Source organism: Scylla paramamosain, chromosome 44 (assembly GCF_035594125.1).
Source record: "Scylla paramamosain isolate STU-SP2022 chromosome 44, ASM3559412v1, whole genome shotgun sequence".
Lineage (NCBI taxonomy): Eukaryota > Metazoa > Arthropoda > Malacostraca > Decapoda > Portunidae > Scylla > Scylla paramamosain.
Window position 1 is genome coordinate 2917515 of NC_087194.1, and position 17500 is coordinate 2935014.

The following is a 17500-nucleotide window of genomic DNA, read 5'->3' on the forward strand; positions in this document are numbered from 1 at the left end:
ATTCAAGGCTATACAGAGATGGGACAGTACCAGCATAGTCACTCATACATGTCTAAGTGTACACACACACACACACACACACACACACACACACACACACACACACACACACACACACACACACACACACACACACACACACACACACACAATGAATGCTAAGTGGACTAGGAAATTTGTACACTTGATTGAATGACTGTCTTGTTTTGTGGTGAGAGAAGAGAAAGATCAAAGGAAGAAAGGAGGAAGAGAGAGAGAGAATGAAGGGCTGATAGATTAAAAAGGCGTGCTTCATACAGGGACTGCCATGTGTAGGCCTGATGGCTTCCTGCACCAACCCTTGTGTTCTTGTGTCGTTCTTTTTCTCCCTTGTATTCTTGTGTTCCTACCAGCATCACTGTTCTGAATACTAACACGTGCCTTGCCTTGCAGCGTGAGTCGGGCGCCACACGCTGACAAGAGACTTGGGGAATACCTGGAGGCGGAACGTGCCGGCCGCTCCACTGGGGACTGCTCCACCTACCACCTTGCCTGCTCCCATTCTCTCTTCACCCCACCAAAGCCCATGAAGTAGGTGTAGTAACCGTTTATTTATTTATTCATTTATTTATTCTTTATTTGGGTTGTGCTGTGGATATGGCAAGCTGTGGGAACCCTACCTCTGCTGTGGCCTTGGGGTTAGAGTAGTTGTAGGGTGGGGAATGGACTCTTTATGAAGGGCAGTGGTAGACCAGTGTGTGCTGTGGGGCATTGCTGTGGATGTGTGTGGCCAGCTGTAGAGAGAGACAGAGAGAGAGAGAGAGAGAGAAAGAGAGAGAGAGAGAGAGTATGTTTAAGAATGTTATTTATAGTAAAGCCTAAAAATAAGACATCTATTTATCATTGTGGTTAATTTCAATGCATACTTTGTCTCAGGTACCCATGGCCAGTTTGTGTGTATGTATGTGTACCATTTAAGCCTTTCACTACCGTATGTAACAATTCACACCACTCAAAAAGTATCAAGTATTTTCAAAAACCTGTGAGAAAAAGGAAAAGAGATGAAAAGAATGTAATTTTCAAAGGCATAGCCTGTGAAATGTTTGGTGGCAGGTAAAGATGAGAAGAAAAGAACAGGTGTGGTTTGTTGATAAGTAACCTTTTTTTAATTAGCGGTGAAAGGGTTAAAATGTATGAAGTGTATGTGTATTTGTATAAGTGTTTAAAATGGTGTGGTTTTGTATAATTTTTTACTGTTGTGTAAGATGCAGGAAATGTTTTGTGAATTAAATGACACAAGGTTTATTTGTAGACCAACGTGGCGTAAAATTCCCTTCTGTATTTTAAGTTACAAAGGAAGTAATACGTAAGATCAGAAATAAAGAAGACACTAGAAAAAACTTTTAATAGTAAGATTCAGTGTGTTAATTTTAAACTAGGTGACGTAAAATTATCTTCTGTATTATCTAAGTTACTAAATAAATGAATTATCATTAAGTCCATAAAATAAAGATGATATTAGAAAAACACTTTTGAAATCTTGCATGTGTTAATTTAGAAGCAAAAGGATGTGGAAATCATAGTCCGTGTTTCTAAGTTACAAAATAAATTAACGAAATAATAAATAAAGCCAAAAAAATAAAGAAGATAATACTAGAAAAAACACTGAAAATTTTGCACGTATTGATATTGAAACGAGAGGATGTCAAAAATCTTCTGTACTTATAAAATAAATAAATAATAAATAAGAAAATAAAGAAAATAAAGGAAAACTAATGTAATCTAGCTTTACAAAGTTTGCATGCTTGAATTTTATCCTTAGCAATGAGAGAATATGAAAAATGTTGTGTATTTTAAAGTTACAAATAAATACATTAGTAAATAAGATGGAAAATGAAGAAGATGTAAGAGAAACCTTCCTCCTCTTCCTCTTCCTCCTCCTCCTCTATATTTATTTAGTTACAAAGAAAAAACAAACATGCAAAATCACAAGTACAAAAGAAGGGAGGAAATGTATTTAACAAACTTTTAAAAGATGAAAATAAAAAAGAAATAAAGAAAACAAGTTTGTACAAAGGTAAGGAAGGCCATTATCAACACACCTGTTTCAAAAGTACTGCAGATCTATTTACTAATGAAGGAACAACATAAAATTTGAAAAGACTAAGATGAAGGTAAGAAAGTAATGAAGAAAATAAGTTTGCACGAAAATAACGATGATAATTATGAATACACTAGCTTTAAAAGTACTGCAAAGATAGCAAAGAAAGAAAGAAAAAGAGACTAACATGAAGTCTATTTAGTATTGAAGGGGATACAATTTTAAAAGGAGTACAAAAAGATAAGAAAGAAATAATTAGAACCAGATTACGTATCAGCACTAAATTAAGGATAAACAGCAATATCAACTAGTGGCAGACAAAACACAGAGGAGAGTGGAGAATTGGCAGGGTAAAGAACAGAGGAGGCAGCTGGGTCAGTCACCACACAGTCACAGGGCAGGGGGACACAAGGGTGGGTGTGGAAAGGTATCAGGCCTTCATGTGTCAGTCCTGTGGTGAAACTTGCTTGCCTAATTTCATCTAGAGAAATGATTGAGAGTGAATGAGTGGTAAAGAGAGAGAAAGAGAGAAACTGCATGTGTAATTCAAACTAAACTAACTAGAGAAAAGAAAGAAAAAGGAAGGAAGGAAGGAAGGAAGAGGAGAAGGGAAAGAAAGAAAGAGAGACTGCAGACTAAAATAACCAGAGAGAAGGAAGGAAAAAAGGAAGGAAAGAAGGAAAGAAGACCAGAAGGGAAAGAGAGAGAGAGAGAAAGGAAGGAAAAAAAAAAGAAGGAAAGGAAGGAAGAGAATGAAAAAAAGGAAAGAAGGAAGGAAGGAATGAAAACAAACATTTATTTTAACAAGACTTTGAATAAAAACATCCAGTATTCACTGACAGGATTAAGAGTGTGAATGACATGTGTGTGTGTGTGTGTGTGTGTGGGGTGCCTTGTCTTGGCCAGCCCGTGTGGGATTGCCAGCATTTTATAAAGAGAGATAAAAAAAACAAAAAAACATGAAATTTAACAGATACTAAACTAAAACAATACTTGAATTTACAGACACACAGAGGATTACATGGAATACTATGCTAAACCAGAAGAGAGTAATGAAGGGAAGAGGACCTGGAGTCACAAGAACCAGAAGAAGGAAGACTACAAAGCAAACAGTGCCAAGAAAACGACCACTAAGAAGCAGAGGAGGAGATGCGTTCGCCAGCACAGTTGATGGACTAGGCAGCAGCTGACTGACCCAAGCAACACCCAAATGACCTGATCTAACCTACCTCGGGTTATGGAGTGTCTGGTGCACCTCTGCGTCACTGCCAGACTTAATGCTTGTGGTTCTGCGGGGAGGAGCGTGCGGCAGCTGACTTGTTGCGAGACTTAGAGGCTTGATTTGAAAGATGGTATAGTGACTGTTAAGTTAATCTGTCGGTCACACATGTACGTACAGACTTAGGAAGCATTATTTATTTATTTATTTCGGTTCTGTCCCTTTCCACCAGGGGCCGACTGGGCTGAGAGTGTGAATGGTGTGTGTGTGTGTGTGTGTGTGTGTGTGCGTGTGTGTGTGATGGCTTGTCTGGGCTGACGTATAGGTATGTTTATTTGTTATGTAAGAGGGCTAATTGGTCTAGGACAACAAAAAAAAGGTTTAAAAAAAGGGCCTACTGAAGGTATAAGTCTCAAAAAACTATATTAAAAAATAAGTATCCAAAATTGGAGGATAAGTATCTTGAAGCCTCCATCCTGAGAGAGTTCAAGATAAAGGCAGCAGGAATACAGAGGTAGGCAGGGCATTCAGGGTTCATGGCAGTGCTTAGGGCATTAAAGCAGAGAGAGAATGCCAAGGGACATGACTGATCTGTTTGGGACTAAAAAGAATAAAACTGCATGATGATAAGATGGAAAATTACTGTTTATTGCAAGAAAAGTGAAAGAATGCAGGAAAATTAGAAGTCTGAGAGACATGTCATCTGTTTGGGACTAAAAAAAGAATAAGACTGCATGATGATAACATAGAAAATGACTGTTTATTAGAGGAAAAGTGAAAGAATACAGGAAGTTGAGAAGGCTGGAAGACATGACATCTGTTTGGGACTAAAAACGAATAACATTGCATGATAATAAGATGGAAATTCCTGCTTAATAGATGAGAATTGAGAGAATAGAGTGCTTAGAGAATACAGGAAAGAGAGAATGAAAATAAGACATGATTTATCTCTTTGGGACTAAAAAAAAAAACAAAGAAAAACATGATAATCAGTTGAAAATTATCACATGTATTGCCTTATATATGTAAGCAGGGCTCTGTAGGTGATGATGTGAATAAGAATGAAAAATAATGAAGTGATATATTAGGAATGTGAATTTATATTTTTGAAAAGTTATCTGAAAAAGGAAAGAAATGAAAGCGTTAGCTACAAAAAAGTACAAAAACAAAATGTCCTTTTGGAAGAAGAGATTAATAATTATTACAGTGTTCCTGAGGTAACGGATGAAAGAGTTGTCCATGGTAGGAATAATTGAGAAACCTAGATGGGGATTATTAGGTAAGGCAACAATTAATAAGCAATACATTTTTCTTTATTCTGTGGATGAGTGTGGCCAGCTGTGGTGTGCCTAAGCTCCTGGAGTGTAGCAGAGGGGTGCACAACTGTCACTATCACTACTACTACTACTACTACTACTACTACTACTACTACTACTACTACTACTACTACTACTACTACTACTTCTACTGTTGCTTTTCACCAGGGGCTGACAGGGCTTAGAGCGTGAATGATGTGTGTGTGTGTGTGTGTGTGTGTGTTGCCTTGTCTGGGCCAGCCTGGTAGAGAGGGATAGTTGAATAGTTAGTGCATTGCTGTATATTGAATAGGTGTAGGGATGAAAGTCAAGTTAGAGAAAGAGAACAAAATGGGGGAAAAAAGAAGGTTTGGAGAGAAATGAAGGGTTCGTAGATATTAATAGTTTTGAAATAAATGTACATTTTTCACCTCTTTTCCTTATTTTTTCTTTCTTCATTTTGTGGCATGTTGAGAGGCATGTGTGAAAAGAAAAGAAAAATGGAAAAGAAAAGAGGAATGAAAGTGTTTACATATTAATTAATGGCTTTGGAATGAATTTATTTATGGTGTTTATTTATTTATTTATTAAGGGAAAGTTGAGCATGGTATATCAAAATACATATATTAATTACAATGACGCCCTACCATGTATCAAACTTCTGAGTGCATTTAGGTAGACTGTCAGGAAGGGAATTAAAAAAAATGTTGGCGATTTGAATAAGAATAACAGTAACGAGATGATGTTGGTGATGAGCAGAATAAGGTGAAGCAATAGAGAGAGACGTGATGTTGGTGATGAGCTGAATAAGAATAGTGAGAGGATGTGAGGAAGGGAACCCATATTTTTGACGTTATCATTGGAAGAAAAGAAAAATTAGATGAAAATGTTGGTAATGTTATTAGCTTATTATTACACTAGAGAATATATATATGGCATTCTGTGTTTGTGTGAGGCAATAATACAAAGTAGATAAGTAGAATAAATACAAAAGTACAGTATAAATGTATATGTACCTATTTAATAAAGGCATTGTGTGTGTGTGTGTGTGTGTGTGTGTGTGTGTGTGTGTGTGTGTGTGTGTGTGTTGTATGTGTTGTATGCAAGCTATAAAATGTTGATTGACACTGTAGAAAAAAGAATAAATAAAATCAATGAATAATTCATATATATGTATTTTTTATCCAAGTTATTCTTAGTTGGAAGGAAAAAATCTCTCTCTCTCTCTCTCTCTCTCTCTCTCTCTCTCTCTCTCTCTCTCTCTCTCTCTCTCTCTCTCTCTCTTTCGGTTTAATTAAGAAAAATTAATGAAATAAATTACCTAATGACAGTCTACAGAATATATGAAAAGGTAATATAACAATAATAATAATAATAATAATAATAATAATAATAATAATAATAATAATACATACATACATACATACATACATACATACATACAATAATAAAAACAATATTGTTAGTCATTTAGCGAGTAACAGAATAAACAGCAAAACGACACACAAATATTCAATAATACACGTAATAACATGTAATAAGTAAACAAATAAGCCAGAAGAGCATTAGAAGAACAGTATTATTTATTATATGCACCGCGAAGGTCAGTCAGGCAGATATGCCTAAAAATCGAGAGGCCTGCCTGATCGCTCGCTAAAATCTGGCCAAACAGCAACCCAATAGCAATCCATAAGCGAGGGTGTTGCTTAAGATTGTAAGGGGGCGAGGGACGGGGAAATTATTGTACGAGGCGTCAATTCATAACTTTGGCTGCGTCAACGCGAAATCTTTTGTTCGTCTTTTTTGCTGATATCGTTTGAATGAAGTGAATTAGATTAGTTTATATACGTTTGGTTAGATATTTTCTGTTCGTTAATTCAAGTTTTGGGTCTGAAATGCGTTAGATCGAACCTATACATGTCTAAACATTCTTAAAATTCTGTCAACTTCAAGAAAGGGTGTCGGGGGATGAACTTACGTGATTAATAGGCCCATTACAAAAATTAAAAGGATTTTTTGTTGATATTGCTCGAAATGAACTGCTTGGCTATATAAGTTCGGCCAAATATTATCGGATTGCTAATTCCAATTTTGTAGTTGAAATGCTTAAAATTCAGCCTGAAATGCTTCATCATTAGACAAAGCACCACCACCACCACCACCACCACGGGACAGGAGCGAGGCTGCGAAACACTTGGTCTTGAAATAGTTTTATTGTTTTCACACGTTTCTAGTATAGATTTTTCCTGACATTTTTAAGTATAAATATCCAAATGTTTATAATACGTGGAGCAGCGTCAGCCTGGGGCGGTGCTGGCTGGCCGACCTGGCCCTGCTGGATGTCAGATTGCCAGTGCCACCGTGAAGGTGCCGTCCCAGGCTGCCACTGCTGCTGCTGCTGCTGCTAGTGCAAGATAAATCTTACAGGTGCATTTGTGCAAAGGTTAAAAATACTACCGCGTTTCCTTCACACACACACACACACACACACACAAACAGACTGGTGCTGGTGTGGCCGCAGCCTCCGCCGCCCACCACCCGGGCCTCGTCGCACCTCACGGCCTCGCGGCTCCCTGGCCGCGGCCTCCCCGCACGTCTGCACCACTGGCCTCAGGCCGTTACGGCGCCAAGTGACCCGCCGCTGTGGCACACTGACACCACGCAGTGCCTCAGTCATTCAGTAACCCAGGTGTGACAGACAGTGGCAGGCTATTGCTGCTGCTGCTGCTACTGCTGCCGCTGTGCCTGCCGCGCGGCCCCACCCGCGGCAGCGTGATGAGCAGCGCGGTGCGGCAGTGATTCAAGCTGGCAGCAAACATCAAACAAGCTGTGTCACCTCCTGGCCAGGCTGCTGGCGGGGCGGCCTCGCCCTGTGCAGTGAGCTGCTCCCCAGCGGGCGGCGCCCCCGCCAGTGTGGGAGGCTGAAGGAGGAGAAGGAGGGGGAGGAGGTGCTGCTCCACCCCGGCAGTACAAAGCAAAGTAGTGACAACAGACTCAGGTTGACAAGCAGCCGCCGGGTGCAGGCAGCGCGGCACGGCACGGCACGGCACAGCACAGCGCAGCGCAGCACGCCCATCATGCCGCTATGCCACGGGCGCCACTCGGCCCCAGCGTCCCGCAGTACCCATCCTGCAGCAGGCCGTGCAGGACACCCAGGCGCCAGTGTGGCCTGTATGTGGGAAGCAGTCTCCGAGCCTCACGAGGGCTGAGGAACAACACCAGCACAACACAACACACCACACATCATGCAGGGCCAGCACCGCAGCACCGACACTGCCGTCGCCACGTGCACTGGGCCCTCGCACACACCCACACGCGTTCTCCTGGCTACACACACATGGCTGTCGCGTAATGTTCTCTACTTTGTACACTACATACACATCATAACGGAATTTGAAAAAAAAAGAAAGAAACACGCACACACACACACATACACACACACACACACACACGTCTCAACCTTCACAACGCACTGACTGCCTCATCAATGACTCAAATCATTAACTGGTGGAGAATAAAGCAACTGAACAGTCAGCGTGGCGCGAGGCACAGCCACCTGGCGTCTTTGACTTTAAACTCATGACAGGAGGAGTAAAGACAACAGTGGCAACAATTAATAATACAATAACTGAACACAACGTTCAACAGACCACTTCTCTTCCATACTGTGTTGGGGAGGAGGGGAGGGGGAGTAAATGCGGGGGGGGAAGGAAGGAGAGGGACTGAGGGAGAGAGGGGAGGTAGTAAGGGTGAGGGGTGGGGGAGGCAGGGGGGGCAGGGCGGGCCTTGTGGGTGAAGGAAGACAACCAAGGGGGGGGGAGGGGAAGGATGGGGGAAGTCCTGGTGGCACTCTCCCCCTTGTGGGTGAGTGAGAGGTGAGGAACCCACGTTGAGATGCAGTATTTACAAATATATATATGTTATAAATGTTAAGTGGTATTTATGTAACTCTCTTGTGGTGAATAACTTGAATTACTTTTTATAATGCAAGCTCTGACTTACAACACATACACACACACACACACACACCTCGCGGTACACAAGAGAGGCTACAGTCACGTTACAAAGGTGACCTTTGGTGCCCGAGGTCATGACGGCCTCAAACCAGGTCACAGCCAGCCCCCTGACCAGGTCACGCCGGCAGGAGCACCTTGGCATGAGTCCTGACCCGGTATGGCAAACACAGGTCGCCACACAGGTCACAGGCCAGGGGTGGTGTGGGGGTCTGGTCACCGGTGCCCTGAACAGCAAGCGTCACCTCTGCTGTGTACATTTGGCACATCCTTCACTGCACACTCAGCCAGTCGCCCTGCTCCTCACGCCTCCATCCGTTCATCCATGCATACCTCCTGGCATTCTCTCAGTTTGGCTTTATCAAAATAGTGCTACACCTTCTGCCAATATGAAAGCTTTATACATTTGTAAACAATAATATGTAATACCTTGTTGGCCTCTACGTACAGCATTGGGGGAGGAAACGAGTCTGCCCATCACCCCACCACCACCACCTGCACTCCCTCTCACCACCACCACCACCACAGCCACCACACTCAACCCACCTTACTTAAAGCTTGTCTCACACTCCACACCACCACCACCACCACCTTCGATGCTGTCCAGACACTTCTCTTTGATTTGTGGTTATGGTAAGGCCTGGTGGTGGTGGTGGTGGTGGTGTTGGTGTAGGGAAGTGTGGTGCAGTACCAGTCCCAGTTTGCATCACACATTGTAGATAAAGACTTGTGGTGGAAGTGGTGGTGTTGTGGCTTCGTAAAAACTGCACCACCACCAGCCCCTCACCAGAGTAACCTTTGTGAGGTGCCTACCACACCACAGCACAGCACACCACAGCACAGCGCCTTATTCTGAAACACTTTGGTCTTCCTCCACGACTATTTCAAAGGCCACAGAGACAAGTAGCTGTGTTCTCAAGAGTTTCTCCTGTTCATAATGTAGTAATTCTGTTAATCTGCCACTGGAACCATAAAAACACCCTTAAAAACCTGCATCCCTTCAACTAGAGCCTTTGGAAAGCAGAGGAGGTGTGGCACAGAGGTGTTTCAGAATACAGCTCTGCATCTCTCTTTATTCAGAAACAATAAACTATACATGTAAATCACCAGAAAGAAAAACCTGTGATACCAAACAAGACAATGCCAAGACCAGACACTGTATGGGTGTGGCACTGATGGCACTGTGAGGGGCTGGTGGCACTGTCCCTGGCTGTGGTAAGAGGGAACGAAGACAGCGGCAACCAGCTCTATAGTTTGCCATTAAGTGTTTCACTGTTACGATTAACTAGAAGCTCTTAACTCTATCTTTTTGTTATCCTCAACTTCAATTTAACACATCCAGTCAGCCTCACCAAACAAACACAGAATGGGCCTTAAACATAGCACTTAGGATAATGACGGGAGTTAATGACAATACAGGTAGTAGTAGTAATAGTAGTAGTAGTAGTAATGGTAGTAATCAAATATAGCATCATTGGGGTTATGGTACAATATGAAAAGTTTATCTATGATGGCTAAAAGTTAAGTTTGTTGGGATTTTAATACAATTTTTTTTTTAACAGAATGTATTGGACACCCGAACTCAACGGGTGTGGCAGACGCCGGGTGTGGAAAGCTAATGTGCCCTCCTCCTCCACTCACCACCACACCACCACACCCCCACACACACATGGCAGTGGTGGTGGGTGTGGTGATGTGGTGGTGGTGGTGTTTTTGGTGTTGTCATTCTCTACCCAGACCTGACCTGACCTGCCCTGTGTCCTGTGTCCTGCCCTCACCCTAAATGTTCCCAGGGTGTCTCTTGATGTGCTGCACTGATGTGTGTGTGTGTGTGTGTGTGTGTGTGTGTGTGTGTGTGTGTGTGTGTGTGTGTGTGTGTGTGTGTGTGTGTGTGTGTGTGTGTGTGTGTGTGTGTGTGCACTTTCATATTTACAAGATTAAATCAAATTTTTAACATTACATCTTTTAATACCAAATCTTTAGCATCTATACACACACACACACACACTCACACACACACACACACAAAGCACTCAACTGTCGTAATGTATAAGTCTGAGTGTTTGAGTGTGTGTGTGTGTATGTGTGTGTGTACCAGCAGGCCTCACAAAGCCAAGTGTCTGTACATCAATAAAGAAATGCACTGTGAGCCTGCAGAGTCGGAGAATGTCCCTCACTACACACATAATACTGGGACCTCTTCTTTAAACTGCTCCGTCAAATGTGGCGAACTGCAGGAAGAGGAAGAGGAGGAGGAGGAGAGAATGTTGCAGTGTCCCAGCCATCCCAGCCCATATTCTGAAATGCTGCTCTTTCTCTCCTTCACCACTATTTTCAAAGGCCACAGAGATGCTTAGGCAGGTTCTCAAGCACGTTTCTCCTGTTCATAATGTAGAAATCATGTTAATCTGTCACTAGAACCTTAAAAACACCCTTAAGAACCTGTGTCACTAACTAGAGGCTTTAAAACAGTGGAGTTGTGACATACAAGCGTTTTCAGAATATGGCATCAATGGTATGTTAGGGGCATGGCAGGGATATTTCAGAGGTTCCACCAGCCGGCACAGGGGTCATGAGGGGTGAGGGAGGCAAGGGGGCAGGGCGGCAAGGGTCTGTGGCCTCCCTTACACAGTCTCACACTGGCGTTTCAATGATTTGGCCAGACAGCAAGCGAAGGCCACACCAACCAACTGTGGGAGGGAAAAAAGGTGTTTGTAGTCATTGCACTGAATATTGAGAGAGAGAGAGAGAGAGAGAGAGAGAGAGAGAGAGAGAGAGAGAGAGAGAGAGAGAGAGAGAGAGAGAGAGAGAGAGAGAGAGAGAGAGAGAGAGAGAGAGAGAGAGAGAGAGAGAGAGAGAGAGAGAGAGAGAATAAAGAAACAAAATGCCTACAAATAAGAACAAAAGAAAGTAATCGAAGACATTGAGAGAGAGAGAGAGAGAGAGAGAGAGAGAGAGAGAGAGAGAGAGAGAGAGAGAGAGAGAGAGAGAGAGAGAGAGAGAGAGAGAGAGAGAGAGAGAGAGAGAGAGAGAGAAAGGATGTTTGTAGTCACTATCCTGAATTGTGAGAAAGTGAGAGAGGGAATAAAGAAACAAAACTCCCTCAAAAAAAAAAAAAAAAAAAAAAAAAAAAAAAAAAAACAGAGAAGTAATCATTGTAATAGACACAGACAGATTAGACATTAAGACAGAGTGAAAGGATGTTTGTAGTTATTAAATTGAGAGAGAGAGAGAGAGAGAGAGAGAGAGAGAGAGAGAGAGAGAGAGAGAGAGAGAGAGAGAGAGAGAGAGAGAGAGAGAGAGAGAGAGAGAGAGAATGAACTGTAGGAGAGAGAAATGGCTAAAACACGATACAACAACAACATCAACAACAACATCAACAACAACAACAAAAACAACAAAGTGACAGGGTGAAGCACAGGCAGATAGGGTAAACTAAACACGGCATGAAATATAACTGGAATAAAATGAAATAAAAATGACAGGATTAACAACAGCTGAAAAAAAAGGTGACAGTGTGAGGCGAGGGTAAGGTAGGGTGTTAAACGGAAGACACCTGCAGACTACTCACCTGTACAAACCCTATTCCGATGGCCACACCTCCAAGAATTGTCAGATTTTCCTCTACATCTCCCTTCAGTTTGTCGAAGCAGCCCTCTTGGTTAATTGGGTCGAGCTGTGGAAGAAGAGAACAGGTAATAAGAACACAGGTAAATGGAAGAGATGACAGCACACGTAAGAACAGGTAGAAGAGAGATAAGAGAACACAAGTTGAGCACAATATAGGTAGACAACAAATAAAACACAGGTAGACAGATAGAGAGAATACAGGTGAGAGAACAGGTAAAGAGAGAACACAGGTAAGAACAGGTAAGGACATACAGTTAATTAATAGCAGGTGTACAAATATATATGTAAGATACACTCTCTCTCTCTCTCTCTCTCTCTCTCTCTCTCTCTCTCTCGCAATACATAAGAGACATAAAAGTGAAAGAAGAAAGGAAGAGGGGAAGAGGGAGAAGATGGATGAAAACACTCAAAAGGAAGAGGAGGAAGAGGAACAGGAGGAGGAGGAAGAGGAAGAATAAAAAAGAGGAAGAGGAGGAAGTCAGAAGGTGTGACAGATGAAGATACAGGAAGGAAGTGAGAGTAAGAGGGAAAGGGGAGAGGGATAAAAGAGAGAGAGAGAGAGAGAGAGAGAGAGAGAGAGAGAGAGAGAGAGAGAGAGAGAGAGAGAGAGAGAGAGAGAGAGAGAGAGAGAGAGAGAGAGAGAGAGAGAGAGAGAGAGAGAGAGAGAGAGAGAGAGAGAGAGAGAGAGAGAGAGAGAGAGAGATAATACCTAGAGAGAGTGAAAGAGGGGAGAGGGATAAAAGAGAGAGAGAGAGAGAGAGAGAGAGAGAGAGAGAGAGAGAGAGAGAGAGAGAGAGAGAGAGAGAGAGAGAGAGAGAGAGAGAGAGAGAGAGAGAGAGAGAGAGAGAGATAATACCTGGAGAGAAAGATTAATTGTAGGTGTGACAGGAGTGAGGAAACAGAGAGAGAGAGAGAGAGAGAGAGAGAGAGAGAGAGAGAGAGAGAGAGAGAGAGAGAGAGAGAGAGAGAGAGAGAGAGAGAGAGAGAGAGAGAGAGAGAGAGAGAGAGAGAGCCGTATACAAACAAAAAAGAGAGAGAGGGGAAGAGAGAGAAAGCTAAATAAACACAAAGGATAAAAACTTGGAAAGAAAACACACAAACAAGAAAGAGAGAAAAAGAAAGTAAATAGATAGATAGATAGATAGATAGATAGATAGATAGATAGACTCATTCATAAACCTAACCTAACCTAACCTAACCCTTTGAACACTCACAAACATAAACAATCAAGAAAAAAAAAACACTAACCTTAACACATTGCGTCATTTTATTAAAGACCTCCATGAAAATAAAAAAAAAAAAGGAAAATGAAAGAAAACGCGATGCACCAGAGTAACCTAACTACTGGTACACACTCACATTGGGCAAGCCTGTAGCGAACACGTTCCTGCCGCAGTCCTGAATGCTTTCCTTGCAACAGTCGTCAGGCACGCCCTCCACAGAGATGCCAAATGCTGTGTTCTCCCAGTCCCGAAAGCCGTCTGTCCCGCAGCAGGCGTTCTGAAACAGTGACGGTGGTGGTGGTGGTGGTGGTGGTAGTAGTAGTAGTAGTAGTAGTAGTAGTAGTAGTAGTAGTAGTAGTAGTAGTAGTAGTAGTAGTAGTAGTAGTAGTAGTAGTAGTTAAAGATCTGTATAATAGTTTCGTTCTATTATTCTAGTACATCTCTCTCTCTCTCTCTCTCTCTCTCTCTCTCTCTCTCTCTCTCTCTCTCTCTCTCTCTCTCTCTCTCTCTCTCTCTCTCTCTCTCTCTGTGTTATATATATTTCCATTACCAGCGCCTCTATTTCAACAACAACATGAGAGCTATTTATAAACTTTTACTGACTCGCCCCAAAAATACGCTCTCTCTCTCTCTCTCTCTCTCTCTCTCTCTCTCTCTCTCTCTCTCTCTCTCTCTCTCTGAAAACAGCAGTAACTTCCACCAGACCCTGTTAAACTATCACCGGAAACATGAAAAACACCCTTGAAAACCCCAATTAATTTCCCTAAAACCACGAAAACACCCTTCAAAAACCCAATACTTTTCCCTAAACCAGTGAAAACACCTTTAAAACCCTTACACCCTTAAAAACCCCAATAATTTCCCTAAAACAATTAAAACACCCTTAAAAACCCCAATAACTTTCCCTAAAACGATAAAAACACCCTGAAAACCCTAGCAATTTCAACTAGACCCTTCCCAAAGTTCCCTGAGACACCACAGCACACAGACACACAGACACACAGACACACAACACAAGAGACAACTGGTGGAGCTCACGTCATGTTGTATCACGTTCCAGGTCCTGTACACGCCCTCGTTGGACTTGTTGTACGTTGTCATTGACTTCAACATGTTATTGCGCAGGAAGCTCTCGACCTCTGACCTCATGATGTAGGACGCGGCTCCCACCACCACCTGCACCACGAAGATCACCACCAACAAGACCGAGAACTGGAGGAAGGGAGAGAAAGGTTGTAGATTGAAAGCACCGTTGAAAGTACTGGCATTTGTTAATCTGCCACTGGAACCATGAAAACACCCTGGAAAACCCCAATAACTTCCACTACAGCCTGTCAAACTGCCACTGGAACCATGAAAACACCCTTGAAAACCCCAATAACTTCCACTACAGCCTGTCAAACTGTCACTGGAACCATGAAAACACCCTTGAGAACCCCAATAACTTCCACTACAGCCTGTCAAACTGTCACTGGAACCATGAAAACCTCAACATTTCTCAATCACGTCTCTGTCAACACGTCTGTCTATTTCCGTCTGTCACTTCCATCCATACATCTGTTTAATCCTCTCTCTCTCTCTCTCTCTCTCTCTCTCTCTCTCTCTCTCTCTCTCTCTCTCTCTCTCTCTCTCTCGGGGAAACAGACGCACCTCATAAGTTTTTCATAATTTGAGACAAACTTGCTCACACGCCCCCTCTCTCACGCTCCTCCTCCTCCTCCTCTTCCTCCTCCTCCTCCTCCTCCTTCTTCATTCCTCATCTCCGTTTTCTTTTTATTTCTTCGTTTTTTTTTTTTTTTTTTTTATCTGCTTCTTTCCTTGAGTTCATTAGTGGCTTGGATACGCCCTCTCTCTCTCTCTCTCTCTCTCTCTCTCTCTCTCTCTCTCTCTCTCTCTCTCTCTCTCTCTCTCTCTATCTCTCAGAATCTTTAAAATACCAAAAATTTCCTCACACGACACTTGAAAATCCTTAAAATATTCCCTAAAATGCACAATAATCTTTTACAACCCGATAAATATTATTAAAAACCAAAAAATATCCTTAAATTCCAAAAAAAGGGTTGAATGAATCCCTTTAAACCTCAAAAAATTATCCTAAAAGCTTCTGAAGATACGAAAATAACAAAAAATACCCTTAAAATTATGTGGGGATATACAATGACACTTAAAACTAGACGTGAAAATCCCAAAGAATCCTTAAAATATCCGGAAACACTGACAAACACACAAAAACACAGCAATACACCCTTAAAAAACACAGCAACACCCCCAAAACACACCAAAACAAAGTCAAACATCTTTAAAGCACATCTAGAACACCCTTAAACACACCAAAACAATCTTAAACACACCAAAACACCCTTAAACACACCTAAACACACTTAAACACACCAAAACACCCTTAAACAAAGCAAAACACCCTTAAACACACCAAAAACACCCTTAAACACACCAAAACACCCTTAAACACACCAAAAACACCCTTAAATACACTAAAAACACCCTTAAACACAGCAAAACACCCTTAAACACACCAAAACACCCTTAAACACACCAAAACACCCTTAAACACACCAAAACACCCTGAAACACAGCAAAACACCCTGAAACACACCAAAAACACCCTGAAACACAGCAAAACACCCTGAAACACACCAAAACACCCTTAAACACAGCAAAACACCCTTAAACACACCAAAAACACCCTTAAACACACCAAAACACCCTTAAACACACCTAAAACACCCTTAAACACAGCAAAACACCCTTAAACACACCAAAACACCCTTAAACACACCAAAAACACCCTTAAACACACCAAAACACCCTTAAACACACCAAAAACACCCTTAAACACACCAAAAACACCATTAAACACAGCAAAACACCCTGAAACACACCAAAACACCCTTAAACACAGCAAAACATCCTTAAACACACCAAAATATCCTTAAACACACCAAAAACACCCTTAAACACAGCAAAAACACCCTTAAACACAGCAAAATACCCTTAAACACACCAAAACACCCTTAAACACACCAAAACACCCTTAAACACACCAAAACACCCTTAAACACACCAAAAACACCCTTAAACACACCAAAAACACCCTTAAACACAGCAAAACGCCCTTAAACACACTTAAACACAGCAAAAGACCCCTAAACATACCAAAAACACCCTTAAAGACATCCAAAACGAGCCAAACCCCTTCAAGGACACTTAAAACACCCTTGAAACACACCAAAACAAACAATTTCTCACCGTGACAACCATGCAGTGATTTTCCTTGATCGCGCCACAGCAGCCGAAGAAACCCACAGAGAAGATGAGGACTCCCACAGCAATTAACACAGAAGGAGCTGAGAGATACGTCGACATGAAATTGAGATAAGATCCGTATTTTGCTTCGATCACAGCGCCCACCACGATCACAGCTGACCCAGATACCTGTAATGGGAGGAAAGGTGTGTTAGACAGGGGGAAAGTGGCCTGGGTTCGGTTAGGTTACGTTAAGTTTGGTTACATTAATATGCGTTGACCTGATGGCTCTCTCTCTCTCTCTCTCTCTCTCTCTCTCTCTCTCTCTCTCTCTCTCTCTCTCTCTCTCTCTCTCTCTCTAACACTACATATGTATACTCAATTTAAGGGCACTGTTTCCTCCTCCTCCTCCTCTTCCTCCTCCTCCTCCTCCTCCTCCTCCTCTTCCTTCTTCCCTTGTTTCTACGGATTAATTTCTATAACTGTGAAAAGAAGCATATACAGGAAGAAAAGAGGAGGAGGAGGAGGAGGAGGAGGAGGAGGAGGAGGAGGAGGAGGAGGAGGAGGAGGAGGAGGAGGAAAAAATTGGGATCATGCTTCCGGAAGATTATGATTCATCCTCCCTGTGTCTTTGAATGTGTCCTCCTCCTCCTCCTCCTCCTCTCCTCCTCCTCCTCCTCCTCCTCCTCCTCCAATCTTCTTCCTTTTACCATGATTTCTTCCTCCTTCCCCCAACTCCTCCTCCTCCTCCTCCTCCTCTTCCCCCACCCCCCATG

General features: G+C 42.4%; 2 protein-coding genes across 2 annotated transcripts in view; one reads left to right on the forward strand and one right to left on the reverse strand.

Moving 5' to 3' along the window:
* Positions 1-5760, forward strand: part of LOC135093934 (uncharacterized) — a 30092-nt gene extending 24332 nt beyond the window's left edge. Inside the window, exons 6-7 of the mRNA XM_063993617.1 lie at positions 433-570; positions 3086-5760. Of these exons, the coding sequence (XP_063849687.1) occupies positions 433-570; positions 3086-3251 (304 nt within the window). The 3' untranslated portion in view covers positions 3252-5760. The remainder of the gene's footprint in view (positions 1-432; positions 571-3085) is intronic.
* Positions 5761-6792: 1032 nt separating this feature from the next.
* Positions 6793-17500, reverse strand: part of LOC135093935 (CD63 antigen-like) — a 44031-nt gene continuing 33323 nt past the window's right edge. The window contains exons 2-6 of the mRNA XM_063993618.1: positions 16728-16913; positions 14499-14672; positions 13597-13737; positions 12179-12283; positions 6793-11297 (exon numbers count right to left, since the gene is read on the reverse strand). Of these exons, the coding sequence (XP_063849688.1) occupies positions 11232-11297; positions 12179-12283; positions 13597-13737; positions 14499-14672; positions 16728-16913 (672 nt within the window). The 3' untranslated portion in view covers positions 6793-11231. The remainder of the gene's footprint in view (positions 11298-12178; positions 12284-13596; positions 13738-14498; positions 14673-16727; positions 16914-17500) is intronic.